At 46.8% G+C, this 15,751-nt stretch overlaps 1 protein-coding gene across 3 annotated transcripts in view; it reads left to right on the top strand.

Moving 5' to 3' along the window:
* The window catches only part of LOC124010232 (cAMP-specific 3',5'-cyclic phosphodiesterase 4B-like), a 132,795-nt gene that overhangs the window by 98,665 nt on the left and 18,379 nt on the right, over positions 1-15,751 (top strand). For all 3 annotated transcript variants that reach the window (XM_046322677.1, XM_046322678.1, XM_046322679.1), the window contains one exon: positions 15,220-15,332. In XM_046322677.1, coding sequence (XP_046178633.1) covers positions 15,220-15,332 — 113 coding nt within the window. The remainder of the gene's footprint in view (positions 1-15,219; positions 15,333-15,751) is intronic.

The raw sequence follows: 15,751 nt of genomic DNA, 5'->3' as shown, positions 1-15,751 counted from the left end.
AAGTAGCTACAGCATAACACGATCATCCAAACGGAAAATGTAGGCTACATTTGTCCTAGCGCTAACTGAGGAAATATTGACGTAACACAAATGGTCATATTTTTATAACTCTCGGCTGACAAACTACAATATGAATTAGTTAAGCAATGACAATTTATAATTAATCACATCACGGGTGAGCTCACCATTGATCAAAATAATTGAGTAAAACACTTTCTAGTCTGCTTATAGTATGCATTTTGAAGGGTGTGTGTCATCTATGATCATTCACTTCACTTCTGGAAGTTTACCCGAACGATGAGTAAAACACTTCATTATAACATCTTTGGTCTGACAGACGTTTACGTGACACCCAGAAATCCATGTATAATGTCAAAAAATATAGGCGCCACACATAGCTGGCAAATAGCTTAGCATTAGCTCATTATAATCAGTGCAACCTTGATAAAACATTTTAAACAGAAATGCAAATGGTTCATTGGATCAGTCTAAAACGTTGCACATCCAGTTGCCAAAATCTAAATTGCGCCTAAACTGGAATAATACATTACGGCCTTTCTCTTGCATTTCAAAGATGGACCAACAATTGTTAACATTTTTTTCTTTGTATTATCTTTTACCAGATCTAATGTGTCATATTCTCCAGCATTACTTTCACATTTCCACAAACTTCAAAGTGTTTCCTTTTAAAATGTCATCAAGAAAATGCATATCCTTGCTACAGGCAGTTAGATTTGGGTATGTCATTTTAGGTGAAAATTGGGGGGGAAAGGTCTGATCCTTAAGAGGTTTTTAAATGGATAATCTGCCATCTTTGTGCTATTTGCACTGGCAAAGCTGTCAGAACAGCCAGATACATAATAAAACAGCATGCAAATGAAAAGACACATATAAAGGTTTAACCTTGCAACGTTTTTAAACTTGAAACCAGACATATTTGTTTATTTGGATCCCCATTAGCTTTTGCAAAAGCGGCAGTTACTCTTCCTGGGGTCAAACCAATCCAAATCAGATCAGTAGCATCACTCTGTCCCTGGGTGCTAGTCTGCAGCAGTCCTTTTCAGTGTTACTCAGTCCTATCGTGTAATGTGAAATCCATGTCGTGTTTTCCCTGTGTCTGGCCCAGAGTAGAGGGATCCTGAGGGCTGGAAGCATGCAGTCTGGTTTAGTATTTGAATTATGTTATTGACGTCAGCACACCCATAAAGCTGACTGCGGCCCATCCCTAGAGTCAGCCCGTGCCAGCAGCCCTGCAGGAAAAGTCCCCCTAATGCATTGTGAGGGCCTCAGGCTGGGGGTTGTGTGTGTGTGTGTGTGTGTGTGTGTGGTGGTAGGTGAGAGAGAGAGCGTGTGTGTGTGGTGGGGAGGGCGTCAATCAAACTTGACTGTTGTGTTGATAGTTTAAAGAGATTGAGCCGCACTTATAAACTCTCAAGAGACACAATCAACAATGCTGGTGGTTGTGAGTTGACGAACTACAAAAAAAGTAATGATGTGGTTTCTGGACGGGCCAGAAAAGTCTACCTATTCCACTGGTTCCCAACAGACTTTTGGATCATTAAATATTATACCAACTGCAATGTGATATTGTAAAACATACTGTGCATATCAACTTAATGACTTATCAAATTCTCCAATCAAATTAGTCTTAGTTTATGAACTGATGATGAACGTGCGAAAATATTTGTTGGGTGTGTGTTTCCGGGTTGTATCTCGTTTCCCTCCTTCAGGGAACAGTAGTTATAGTCATAACTGTACGTTCCTTTTCAGTCGGTCAACTCGGTACAACACAGCTATGGAGACATGAAATCACACCCCAAGCTGACCCCAGTGTACACAAAATGTAATGGCCCACTGCAGACCACCCAGAGTTCCAACCCGACAGGAAATCCTGCGGCACCTGGGTATTGTGCAATCTGCATGCTGCCTATTGATCTTCTCCTGTCCAGCCATAAGCACACTGGGGGCTACACTGGGGGCAGTGACATCCAAGCAATAAAACCTCACAAAAGTGTGTGGAGATGCCCAACTCGCAACAGTACAAATATCTCTTACAGCAGGAGTGTCAAACTCATTCCAAGGCGGGTCGTTTTTGATTTCTCCTTTCAATTTGTGTCCAATTAAGGCTTATACAACTAGGTGAGAGGAGTTCCTAACTAATCAGTGACCTTAATTTCAATCAAGTACAAGGGTAGAGCAAAAACCTGCAGACACTCAGCCCTCCATGAAATGAGTTGGAAACGTGTCCTACAGGTAAACCTTTAAACAACGCCCAGAGGAGGCGAAAAGGGGAAAACCTGTAGGTGATAGTCATGAGGCCGCATTCAGACACAATGTGACCTTAAAGTCACCAAGGACGGACTTCATACAGGATGGGTGAACGGATAATGCGTGGAGATCTTCAATGCGTTTAGCCAAGGCTGAAGCCACAAGCAGGGCTGTCTTGTAGGAGAGGATCTTCAGATCCACAAACTTCATCGGTTCAAAGGGACGCAATAGGTTTCGAAACTAGTTGCCAAACTTTAAGACAAGTCCAGAAGGATGAGAACACTCTCCTTACAGTTAAGGTGAAGGCTGATAAATGATGTGTTCAAATGTTAATTTTTAAGAAATGCGTGAATTGTATAGCTCAGCTTGAGATCAAGAGCGTAAGAATTGAAGGAATGTGTCTTCCGGTGAGGCGCGGTGTTCATTAGAATGACGCCTGACAAGGCCAATGTTCTTCAGTAGAGGGCTCTGGCGCACGAAATCCGCAATGACCGACAGAAAGGGAACTGAGTTTTGGTCCGTAGCTGCTGCACTTTCCTGTAAATGAACTAGTACATACTGTAGCATTGCCCATAAAATGACATATCTATATATATATATATATATAGTAACTGATTCATAGGGTTACTGTGCCTAGCCAGCGTTCCAGTTAGCTTGCTTCGCTCAATTTGTTCTAATGTATAGTGCTGACCAGTTATGTCATGTCAGCACTGGTCTTCATCCAGGCATGAAGTAGGGGTGGAGAAGGAGGGGGGGTTGAGGAGAGAGAAAGGGGCAGTGTGAGGTGGATGGGTGGACGGAGGTGGGGTGTGGGGGCGGATACCCAGGCATGCCTTAGTGGGTGCCGCTGATGGGTCTCTGACAGAGACTGGTTTTGTGGGCTGGAGAAAGGAAACGAGAGAGAGGGGAGAGATGGAGAGGACAGAGAGAGGACTGAGAGAGTCAACAGAGAGAGAAGGAGAGTGAGAGAGAGGACAGAAGGCTAAATCCACACTGAGGCCTGTTTTCCTCCCATGCTTGCAGCATATGGCTGAAGCATTAAGACCAACAACGTCTGGCTGCGAATAAAGGAAGACCTCCGTCTGCCTGAAAAAAGGCCTGTTGTCTGGAAAAGTATGTTCTGTCTCTCAATCTGTCTCTCTTGAGTTCATTTTCCGACCTAAGAAATGCATCACCCCCGCCACCGTTGACATTGTGAAATGTCTACTGACCTATATAGTGGTGCATTTAAAATCAACTTGGGACTAGGGCCCTATCGATTCTTGTTGTGTCTCGGTTGAGTTGAAACACTACAGCTCCTCACTACAACAAGTAAGACATATGTTTCGAAACCTCAATTCACATATACAGTATTGTCACAACTCACGACACTAGATTGTGTAGCACTATTTTTTTTTAAACAAGACAAGCCTGTGGTCAACTTTTTGGTTCATCCAAACATACCTTATAGTCAGAAGTTTTTCCTAACCACATGACCTGACTCAGAAATACTTTGGGGTCTATGTAATTAGCTTACCAGAGTTTGTCCTGGTCAGTCGACGTGGTCAGGAACACCTCCCTAATAACGTGTGTGTGTGTGTGTGTGTGTGTGTGTGTGTGTGTGTGTGTGTGTGTGTGTGTGTGTGTGTGTGTGTGTGTGTGTGTGTGTGTGTGTGTGTGTGTGTGTGTGTGTGTGTGTGTGTGTGTGTGTGTGTGTGTGTGTGTGTGTGTGTGTTTCAACAGAATGAACCAACCAACCACCATTTATTTATCCTATGAAGGGAATCACATTACAGACGGTTTTAATGATTCAGTTAGTGGTCTTTGATGTTGGCGCGGTGACTGCGCTATGAAACCCTCTAATGTCCCTTTATACATCCTCCATGGAGGGAAAAGTCAGGATGTGGTTCCACCTTCTTGGCACGTCTCGCACCCCCGATGGCTCGGGCCAGGCAGCTGCTTTGTGGTGCAAGCCGGATTTCACCAGCACACCCCTTTATGAAGGCCCCCCTTTGATGGACCTCCACCGTTTCTTGCGTGCCTCAAGACTTTGCATTAAACTTGGGGAGCTAACATAAGTCTCCACATCATATTCAAGGTTATTCATCACCTGTTGGTGAAGCTGTAGCATGTGTCACTCAGTGTCACTTTCAGGGCCACCACTACGACACCTGTGTGTGCCGGACCAGGATTTGAACCCGGGTCTCCTGCGTGCCACAAGACTGTTGCCCCTCTTAACTAAAGCATTCGCTTGAGGAGCTAACATAAGTCTTCAGGTCTGAGGCAAGTTTATTCATCACTCAAGCATAATTCACCTCACCAACCCTGTTGTACATGGATATAGTCCAGAGTCTTCATAAAAGTTGTTGAGAGAAAATGGGTCTCTACAGTATAGGCCTCTGCAGTAACTCGCCTTCTGCTACTCGGTTTTTTGAGGAGGAACTCCGATTTCATGGCTGCTCTTGACAGTACACAAGTTCATAGGTTTCGCGATGGTGACGTCATTGTGATGTCAAAGCGCTTTGATGTGCTTTTACCCCAAGTTGTTGACGCAAATTGCTGTAACACACACTGGTTTGTCCCATTGTGCGAAGCATATGGGTCCGATCCGTTCCATATGAGATTCCTTCAAAGTGGAGATCGGGGTTTCGCACAGAAACTATGTTCAGTGGCAGAGCAACCTTTTCGGTGGGTACTGCCGTTTACAGTGAGTGATACAGCACCGTATGACGAGGACAAGTAAGTTGTCCCCTGACCATGTTACTTGAACAGGAAAAACTCTTGGCCAGATAGGCTATAACTAGGCTCCATACATTATTGGCAATAACTATTACCTCTTTCTTTCTTGATCAGGTCACTTGGTCCGAGGAAAACTCCTAGCCCCACGTATGACCGATCTGGGGCTCACATGATTTTGTGTCAAAGAAACGTTCCTCTCCGTGTCAAATGTCAGTCGTGGTCCACCACGACTCTCCAACCAGTCCAGTCATCCATCCTCCCAGAAATCCACTCCAGGCTTTTTGTGGGAGGAAGTTGCCTTGGTGTCTCAAACCCTGGGTCTGGTCCCCCCCCCCAGCTTAGGGAGTAAAAGTTTGCCTCGTGTTGCATGTGCCTTGCCTTTTGATATGTTTTTTTTTCAATCTCTTTCTCTGTCTCCCCAGCTAACGATTCTAGGGAGAGAGAGAGAACGTTTTTGTCATGTTCCCCTGATGTTTGTGTCCAGTTTTCCATTAGTTAGGGGGAACATTCTATGTATGTTAGCGAAAGCCTCCCGAGAACCTATTTAGCATGTCCTGGCATTAGAGTTAGGAGAACATTCCCTTAATGTCAAACAGAACTTACCCAGAATGCGGTTATCATGTTCTCAGAATATCGTATATGGGTCATTTTACAGAAGTGATACAAATTGGGGATTGAATTTTTTTTTCTCATTTGTATCCTATTTTCTCAAAACTCTCAGCACACGTCTTCCAACAAATGTCAGGTCAATATATATTACATACACACACACACACATATATATATATATATACATACACACACACACACACACACACACACACACACACACACACACACACACACACACACACACACACACACACACACACACACACACACACACACACACACACACACACACACACACACACACAGTTGAAGTCGGAAGTTTACATACACTTAGGCTGGAGTCATTAAAACTAGTTTTTCAAACTCTCCACAAATGTCCTGTTAACAGACTATAGTTTTGGCAAGTTGGTTAGGACATCTACTTTGTGCATGACACAAGTAATTTTTCTAACAATTGTTTACATACAGGTTATTTTGCTTATAATTCACTGCATCACAATTCCAGTGGGTCAGAAGTTTACATACAGTAAGTTGACTGTGCCTTTAAACAGCTTGGAAAATTCCTGAAAATGATGTCATGGCTATAGAAGCTTCTGACTGTCATGTTTTGTCATTTATTATCATGTCTTGTCCCTGTGCTTCCCATTCTATTCGTTTCCCTCTGCTGGTCTTATTAGGTTCTTTCCCTCTTTCTATCCCTCTCTCTCCCCCTCCCTCTCTCACTCTCTCGCTCTCTCTTCTCTCTATCGTTCCGTTCCTGCTCCCAGCTGTTCCTATTCCCCTAATCATCATTTAGTCTTCCCACACCTGTTCCCGATTCTTTTCCCTGATTAGAGTCCCTATTTCTCTCCTTGTTTCCCGTACCTGCCCTGTCGGATCCTCATTTATAATTCACCGTGCTGTGTCTATGTTTTGCCCTGTCGTGTCGTGTTTCCCTCAGATGCTGCGTGGTGAGCAGGTGTCTGAGTCTGCTAGGTTCAAGTGCCTTCCCGAGGCAACCTGCAGTTCTCGATCAAGTCTCCAGTCTGTTCTCGTCTTTACGTGTAGTATTATGCTTTTTGTTTTGTAAAGTTTATTCTGGATTAAATACTCTGTTTTCGCCAAGTCGCTTTTGGGTCCTCATTCACCTGCATGACAGAAGGATCCGACCGAGGAATGGACCCAGCGACTACAGACGCTCGTAACACTGCCGTCGAGATCCAAGGAGCCATGCTCGGCAGACACGAGCAGGAATTGTCTGCTGCTCGCCATGCCGTGGAGAGCCTGGCCGCTCAGGTTTCCGACCTCTCTGGACAGTTCCAGAGTCTTCGTCTCGTGCCACCTGTTACTTCCTGGCCTGCCGAGCCTCCAGAACCTAGGGTTAATAACCCACCTTGCTACTCCGGGCAGCCCACTGAGTGCCGCTCCTTTCTCACCCAGTGTGAGATTGTGTTCTCTCTCCAACCCAACACATACTCTAGAGAGAGAGCTCGGGTTGCTTACGTCATTTCACTCCTTACTGGCCGGGCCCGAGAGTGGGGCACAGCTATCTGGGAGGCAAGGGCTGATTGTTCTAACAATTACCAGAACTTTAAAGAGGAGATGATTCGGGTTTTTGACCGTTCAGTTTTTGGTGGGGAGGCTTCTAGGGTCCTGGCTTCCCTATGCCAAGGTGATCGATCCATAACGGATTACTCTATAGAGTTTCGTACTCTTGCTGCCTCTAGTGACTGGAACGAGCCGGCGCTGCTCGCTCGTTTTCTGGAGGGACTCCACACAGTGGTCAAAGATGAGATTCTCTCTCGGGAGGTTCCTTCCAGTGTGGACTCTTTGATTGCTCTCGCCATCCGCATAGAACGACGGGTAGATCTTCGTCACCAGGCTCGTGGAAGAGAGCTCGCATCAACGGTGTTTCCCTGCTCCGCATCGCAACCATCTCCCTCCTCTGGCTCTGAGACTGAGCCCATGCAGCTGGGAGGGATTCGCATCTCGACTAAGGAGAGGGAACGGAGGATCACCAACCGCCTGTGCCTCTATTGCGGATTTGATGGACATTTTGTTAATTCATGTCCAGTAAGAGGCCAGAGCCCATCAGTAAGCGGAGGGCTACTGGTGAGCGCTACTACTCAGGTCTCTTCATCTAGATCTTGTACTACTATGTCGGTCCATCTACGCTGGACCGGTTCGGGTGCTACATGCAGTGCCTTGATTGACTCTGGGGCTGAGGGTTGTTTCATGGACGAAGCATGGGTTCGGAAACATAACATTCCTTTCAGACAGTTAGACAAGCCTACGCCCATGTTTGCCTTAGATGGTAGTCATCTTCCCAGTATCAGATTTGAGACACTACCTTTAACTCTCACAGTATCTGGTAACCACAGTGAGACTATTTCTTTTTTGATTTTTCGTTCACCTTTCACACCTGTTGTTTTGGGTCATCCCTGGCTAGTATGTCATAATCCTTCTATTAATTGGTCTTGTAATTCTATCCTATCCTGGAACGTATCTTGTCATGTGAAGTGCTTAATGTCTGCCATCCCTCCCATTTCTTCTGTCCCCACTTCTCAGGAGGAACCTGGCGATTTGACAGGAGTGCCGGAGGAATATCATGATCTGCGCACGGTCTTCAGTCGGTCCCGAGCCAACTCCCTTCCTCCTCACCGGTCGTATGATTGTAGTATTGATCTCCTTCCGGGGACCACTCCTCCTCGGGGTAGACTATACTCTCTGTCGGCTCCCGAACGTAAGGCTCTCGAGGATTATTTATCTGTGTCTCTCTTGACGCCGGTACCATAGTGCCTTCTTCCTCTCCGGCCGGGGCGGGGTTCTTTTTGTTAAGAAGAAGGACGGTACTCTGCGCCCCTGCGTGGATTATCGAGGGCTGAATGACATAACGGTTAAGAATCGTTATCCGCTTCCCCTTATGTCATCAGCCTTCGAGATTCTGCAGGGAGCCAGGTGCTTTACTAAGTTGGACCTTCGTAACGCTTACCATCTCGTGCGCATCAGAGAGGGGGACGAATGGAAAACGGCGTTTAACACTCCGTTAGGGCATTTTGAGTACCGGGTTCTGCCGTTTGGTCTCGCCAATGCGCCAGCTGTTTTTCAGGCATTAGTTAATGATGTTCTGAGAGACATGCTGAACATCTTTGTTTTTGTCTATCTTGACGATATCCTGATTTTTTCACCGTCACTCGAGATTCATGTTCAGCACGTTCGACGTGTTCTACAGCGCCTTTTAGAGAATTGTCTCTACGTAAAGGCTGAGAAGTGCTCTTTTCATGTCTCCTCCGTTACTTTTCTCGGTTCCGTTATTTCCGCTGAAGGCATTCAGATGGATTCCGCTAAGGTCCAAGCTGTCAGTGATTGGCCCGTTCCAAGGTCACGTGTCGAGTTGCAGCGCTTTTTAGGTTTTGCTAATTTCTATCGGCGTTTCATTCGTAATTTCGGTCAAGTTGCTGCCCCTCTCACAGCTCTTACTTCTGTCAAGACGTGTTTTAAGTGGTCCGGTTCCGCCCAGGGAGCTTTTGATCTTCTAAAAGAACGTTTTACGTCCGCTCCTATCCTCGTTACTCCTGACGTCACTAGACAATTCATTGTCGAGGTTGACGCTTCAGAGGTAGGCGTGGGAGCCATTCTATCCCAGCGCTTCCAGTCTGACGATAAGGTTCATCCTTGCGCTTATTTTTCTCATCGCCTGTCGCCATCTGAGCGCAACTATGATGTGGGTAACCGTGAACTGCTCGCCATCCGCTTAGCCCTAGGCGAATGGCGACAGTGGTTGGAGGGGGCGACCGTTCCTTTTGTCGTTTGGACAGACCATAAGAACCTTGAGTACATCCGTTCTGCCAAACGACTTAATGCCCGTCAAGCTCGTTGGGCGTTGTTTTTCGCTCGTTTCGAGTTTGTGATTTCTTACCGTCCGGGTAGCAAGAACACCAAGCCTGATGCCTTATCCCGTCTGTTTAGTTCTTCTGTGGCTTCTACTGATCCCGAGGGGATTCTTCCTTATGGGCGTGTTGTCGGGTTGACAGTCTGGGGAATTGAAAGACAGGTTAAGCAAGCACTCACGCACACTGCGTCGCCGCGCGCTTGTCCTAGTAACCTCCTTTTCGTTCCTGTTTCCACTCGTCTGGCTGTTCTTCAGTGGGCTCACTCTGCCAAGTTAGCTGGTCATCCCGGTGTTCGAGGCACTCTTGCGTCTATTCGCCAGCGATTTTGGTGGCCGACTCAGGAGCGTGACACGCGCCGTTTCGTGGCTGCTTGTTCGGACTGCGCGCAGACTAAGTCGGGTAACTCTCCTCCTGCCGGTCGTCTCAGACCGCTCCCCATTCCTTCTCGACCATGGTCTCACATCGCCCTAGACTTCATTACCGGTCTGCCTTTGTCTGCGGGGAAGACTGTGATTCTTACGGTTGTCAATAGGTTCTCTAAGGCGGCACATTTCATTCCCCTCGCTAAACTTCCTTCCGCTAAGGAGACGGCACAAATCATTATCGAGAATGTGTTCAGAATTCATGGCCTCCCGTTAGACGCCGTTTCAGACAGAGGCCCGCAATTCACGTCACAGTTTTGGAGGGAGTTCTGTCGTTTGATTGGTGCGTCCGTCAGTCTCTCTTCCGGGTTTCATCCCCAGTCTAACGGTCAAGCAGAGAGGGCCAATCAGACGATTGGTCGCATACTACGCAGCCTTTCTTTCAGAAACCCTGCGTCTTGGGCAGAACAGCTCCCCTGGGCAGAATACGCTCACAACTCGCTTCCTTCGTCTGCTACCGGGTTATCTCTGTTTCAGAGTAGTCTGGGTTACCAGCCTCCTCTATTCTCTTCCCAGCTTGCCGAGTCCAGCGTTCCCTCCGCTCAAGCGTTTGTCCAACGTTGTGAGCGCACCTGGAGGAGGGTGAGGTCTGCACTTTGCCGCTACAGGGCACAGACTGTGAGAGCCGCCAATAAACGCAGGATTAAGAGTCCTAGGTATTGTTGCGGCCAGAGAGTGTGGCTTTCCACTCGCAACCTTCCTCTTACGACAGCTTCTCGTAAGTTGACTCCGCGGTTCATTGGTCCGTTCCGTGTCTCCCAGGTCGTCAATCCTGTCGCTGTGCGACTGCTTCTTCCGCGACATCTTCGTCGCGTCCATCCTGTCTTCCATGTCTCCTGTGTTAAGCCCTTTCTTCGCACCCCCGTTCGTCTTCCCTCCCCCTCCCGTCCTTGTCGAGAGCGCACCTATTTACAAGGTACATAAGATCATGGACATGCGTTCTCGGGGACGGGGTCACCAATACTTAGTGGATTGGGAGGGTTACGGTCCTGAGGAGAGGAGTTGGGTTCCGTCTCGGGACGTGCTGGACCGTTCACTCATTGATGATTTCCTCCGTTGCCGCCAGGATTCCTCCTCGAGTGCGCCAGGAGGCGCTCGGTGAGTGGGGGTACTGTCATGTTTTGTCATTTATTATCATGTCTTGTCCCTGTGCTTCCCATTCTATTCGTTTCCCTCTGCTGGTCTTATTAGGTTCTTTCCCTCTTTCTATCCCTCTCTCTCCCCTCCCTCTCTCACTCTCTCGCTCTCTCTTCTCTCTATCGTTCCGTTCCTGCTCCCAGCTGTTCCTATTCCCCTAATCATCATTTAGTCTTCCCACACCTGTTCCCGATCCTTTTCCCTGATTAGAGTCCCTATTTCTCTCCTTGTTTCCCGTACCTGCCCTGTCGGATCCTCATTTATAATTCACCGTGCTGTGTCTATGTTTTGCCCTGTCGTGTCGTGTTTCCCTCAGATGCTGCGTGGTGAGCAGGTGTCTGAGTCTGCTAGGTTCAAGTGCCTTCCCGAGGCAACCTGCAGTTCTCGATCAAGTCTCCAGTCTGTTCTCGTCTTTACGTGTAGTATTATGCTTTTTGTTTTGTAAAGTTTATTCTGGATTAAATACTCTGTTTTCGCCAAGTCGCTTTTGGGTCCTCATTCACCTGCATGACACTGACAGGCTAATTGACATAATTCGAGGTGTACCTGTGAATGTATTTCAAGGCCTACCTTCAAACTCAGTGTCTATTTGCTTGACATCATGGGAAAATCAAAATAAATCAGCCAAGACCTCAGAAAATCAAGTCTGGTTCATCCTTGGGAGCAATTTCCAAACGCCTGAAGGTACCACGTTCATCTGTACAAACAATAGTATGGAAGGATAAACACCATGTGACCACGCAGCTGTCATATTTATCTTGGCCAGGTCGCAGTTTCAAATGAGAACTTGTTCTCAACTAGCCTACCTAGTTAAATAAAGGTGAAATAAAAATAAATATTGCTCAGGAAGGAGACGTGTTCTGTCTCCTAGAGATCAACATACTTTGGTGTGAAAATTGCAAATCAATCCCAGAACAAAAGCAAAGGACCTTGTGAAGATGCTGGAGGAAACGGGTACAAAAGTATCTATATCCACACTAAAACAAGTCCTATATCGACATAACCTGAAAGGCCGCTCAGCAAGGAAGAAGCCACTGCTCCAAAACCGCCATAAAAAAAGCCAGACAACGGTTTGCAACTGCACATGGGGACAAAGATTGCACTTTTTGGAGAAGTGTTCTCTGGTCTGATGAAACAAAAATAGAACTGTTTGGCCATAATGACCATCGTTATATGTTTGGAGGAAAAAGCTTGCAAACTGAAGAACACCATCCCAACCGTGAAGCACGGGCGTGGCATCATGTTGTGGGGGTGCTTTGCTGCAGGAGGGACTGGTGCACTTCACAAAATAGATGGCATCATGATGAGGAAGGAAAATGATGTGGATATGTTGAAGCAACATCTCAAGACATCAGTCAGGAGTTAAAGCTTGGACGCAAATGGGTCTTCCAAATGGACAATGACCCCAAGCATACTTCCAAAGTTGTGGCAAAATGGCAAGAAAAGTCAAGGTATTGGAGTGCCCATCACAAAGCCCTGACCTCAATCCTATAGAAAATTTGTGGGCAGAACTGAAAAAGTGTGTGCGAGCAAGGAGGCCTACAAACCTGACTCAGTTACACCAGCTCTGTCAGGATGAATGGGCCAAAATTCACCCAACTTTTTGTGGGAAGCTTGTGGAAGGCTACCCAAAACGTTTGACCCAATTTCAATAATTTTAAGGCAATGCTACCAAATACTAATTGAGTGTATGTAAACTTCTGACCCACTGGGAATGTGATGAAAGAAATAAAAGCTGAAATAAATCATTCTCTCAACTATTTTTCGGACATTTAACATTCTTAAAATAAAGTGGTGATCCTAACTGACCTAGGACAGGGAATTTTTACAAGGATTAAATGTCAGGAATTGTGAAGAACTGAGTTTAAATGTATTTGGCTAAAGTGTATGTAAACTTCCGACTTCAACTGTGTGTATATATACACAACTTTCCTTCCGTGGCCTCCAATTGCTCTTAAATACAAGTAAAACTACATTCATGCTCTTCAACCGATCGCTGCCTGCACCTGGTCGCCCGTCATTCTCATGCTTTTAATGAGAATGACAAATCTAGAACTCACATTTCCATGTGAATTTGGTCAATCAAAAATCACACTCGGAAAGCATGTTCTGTATATATTTGGCATGACGTTGATAGAATATTCTCCTAACACTCCAAAATTCCTGCAACGTTCCAATGAAATGTGTCGTCTAGAACATTCCTATTGAATATCCTGAGAACATGGTTCTGGGTACGTTCTGTTGGACATTAAGTCAATGGTCTCTTTGAAACAGTCCTTGCACATCACTGGAACATTCCTATTGAATATCCTGAGAACATGGTTCTGGGTACGTTCTGTTGGACATTAAGTCAATGGTCTCTTTGAAACAGTCCTTGCACATCACTGGAACATTACTATTGAATATCCTGAGAACATGGTTCTGGGTACGTTCTGTTGGACATTAAGTCAATGGTCTCTTTGAAACAGTCCTTGCACATCACTGGAACATTACTATTGAATATCCTGAGAACATGGTTCTGGGTACGTTCTGTTGGACATTAAGTCAATGGTCTCTTTGAAACAGTCCTTGCACATCACTGGAACATTCCTATGAAAACGTAACCTATTGAGACAATTAAGGGAGCGTTCTCTAAAGTTGTGGGAACATTTGTTGTTAGCTGGGTGTCTCTCTTTCAAGAGGATCAGAGTGAGGAGAGCTTGTTGGTCTAGCACGGTGGTGTGAGCGTCTGCAGCTCTCTGAAGTCCCTCTTTGAAGCTTTCAGTTGCTGACCGATATGTTTCAGCCGGGTTTCTCTCTCTCTTTTAGTCTATCTATCCATCAATCGCTCTCTTCTCTTTGTCTTTCTCCATTTTTGTATTCTAATTTCTTTGGTACCACCTTTTATCCACTCTATATCTCCCTCTTTCTCCTGCCTCTCTCTTTCGATGACTCTACTCTCTATCCAAGGGCAACAGAATAGTTTTCCCAGTGTAAGCCTCCTAGACATACACATGTTAAGGGTTGCATGTTTGGCAGTATTAAGGATCCGTCCCTCTCCTCAAGCCAACCCCATTAGCCATTGAGGCTATACAGTACATTATAAACAACCGTGTAGCCCTGGTGCGTGTCTGCCCTGCGACTCTGAAGTGAAACGTCTCGTGCATGGAGGGTGAGTAAATGCGCTGGCAGGGCTCCGCCTCCCCCTTCCCCCTCAAACCCTCCTCAGGCCGGGGGGCTCACTGACACATCAACGCCACAAGGCGAGCAGAGTAGCAGACGTAACCACCTCGCACGACTTGGTTAAGGAGAGAGAGAGAGCAAGAGAGAGGGAGAACAAGAGAGAGAGCGAGAGAGAGGGAGAACAAGAGAGAGAGAGAGGGAGAACAAGAGATAGAGGGAGGGAGAACAAGAGAGAGAGGGAGGGAGAGCAAGAGAGAGAGGGAGGGAGAGCAAGAGAGAGGGGGAGGGAGAGCAAGAGAGAGGGGGAGGGAGACCAAGAGAGAGGGGGAGGGAGAGCAAGAGAGAGAGAGAGGGAGGGAGAGCAAGAGAGAGAGAGGGAGGGAGAGCAAGAGAGAGAGAGGGAGGGAGAGCAAGAGAGAGAGAGAGGGAGGGAGAGCAAGAGAGAGAGACGGAGGGAGAGCAAGAGAGAGAGAGGGAGGGAGAGCAAGAGAGAGAGAGGGAGGGAGAGCAAGAGAGAGAGAGGGAGGGAGAGCAAGAGAGAGAGGGAGGGAGAGCAAGAGAGAGAGGGAGGGAGAGCAAGAGAGAGAGGGAGAGCAAAAGAGAGAGAGAGGGAGGGAGAGCAAAAGAGAGAGAGAGAGGGAGGGAGAGTAAGAGAGAGAGGGAGGGAGGGAGAGCAAGAGAGAGGGAGGGCGAGCAAAAGAGGGAGAGAACGAGAGCGAGAGGGGGTGAGCGGGAGAGCAAGAGAGAGGGAGAGGGAAGGAATGCAGGGGCATAGACACATTGACACAGAGAGAGAGGGTGACACTACTACAAATCTTAGCCTCTTTCCTTGACTGAGAGTGCATTTGAGTTAACCGGACCACCACGTATGATGAAGGATCACTGCTCGCCTCTTCACGCCTCCCCACCCGGACATCCCGGGACCCCCATACGGCATGGCCACACTGCCCTGGGACCCCCACCATGCTCTGTGTCGGACATGGAGCCGCTGCGTCCTGAGTTTGTATCTGCTGTGTGTCTGTTGACAGACGAGTCGTACCAGAAGCTGGCCATGGAGACGATGGAGGAGCTGGACTGGTGTCTTGACCAGCTGGAGACCATCCAGACCTACCGTTCCGTCAGCGACATGGCTTCCAACAAGGTAAAACTGAGCTTATCTGTTGTTTACATGACCGTGACGCAACCACAACACAACTTTAACATAACCACAACATGACCGTAATGCAGCAACAACACAAATGCAACACCTCACCACTGTAATGTAACCACAACACAACTGCAACTCAACATGACCATAATGCAACAACAACCACACAAACGTACTATAACACAACCTGAAACGAACCACTTAAGTGCATTGAGACTATTGCTGTGATGATATTTTGTTGTATGATCTGGTTAGTAGCTCGTCGGCATGATAGTACACAGAAACTAGATGTGGATTGAGATAATATTGGACATATGTTAAGGCTGCTTGGTGTCTTTTGAGTCTTTACTGTGCAATATGAAGAGTGCTTTGATTAACTTTGGGGTTGTTCCACGAAATGAGTCCCTTTTGCA

Source organism: Oncorhynchus gorbuscha, linkage group LG22 (assembly GCF_021184085.1).
Source record: "Oncorhynchus gorbuscha isolate QuinsamMale2020 ecotype Even-year linkage group LG22, OgorEven_v1.0, whole genome shotgun sequence".
NCBI lineage: Eukaryota > Metazoa > Chordata > Actinopteri > Salmoniformes > Salmonidae > Oncorhynchus > Oncorhynchus gorbuscha.
Note: the sequence above shows the minus strand (reverse complement) of the source record. Positions and strands in the feature narration are given on the sequence as shown.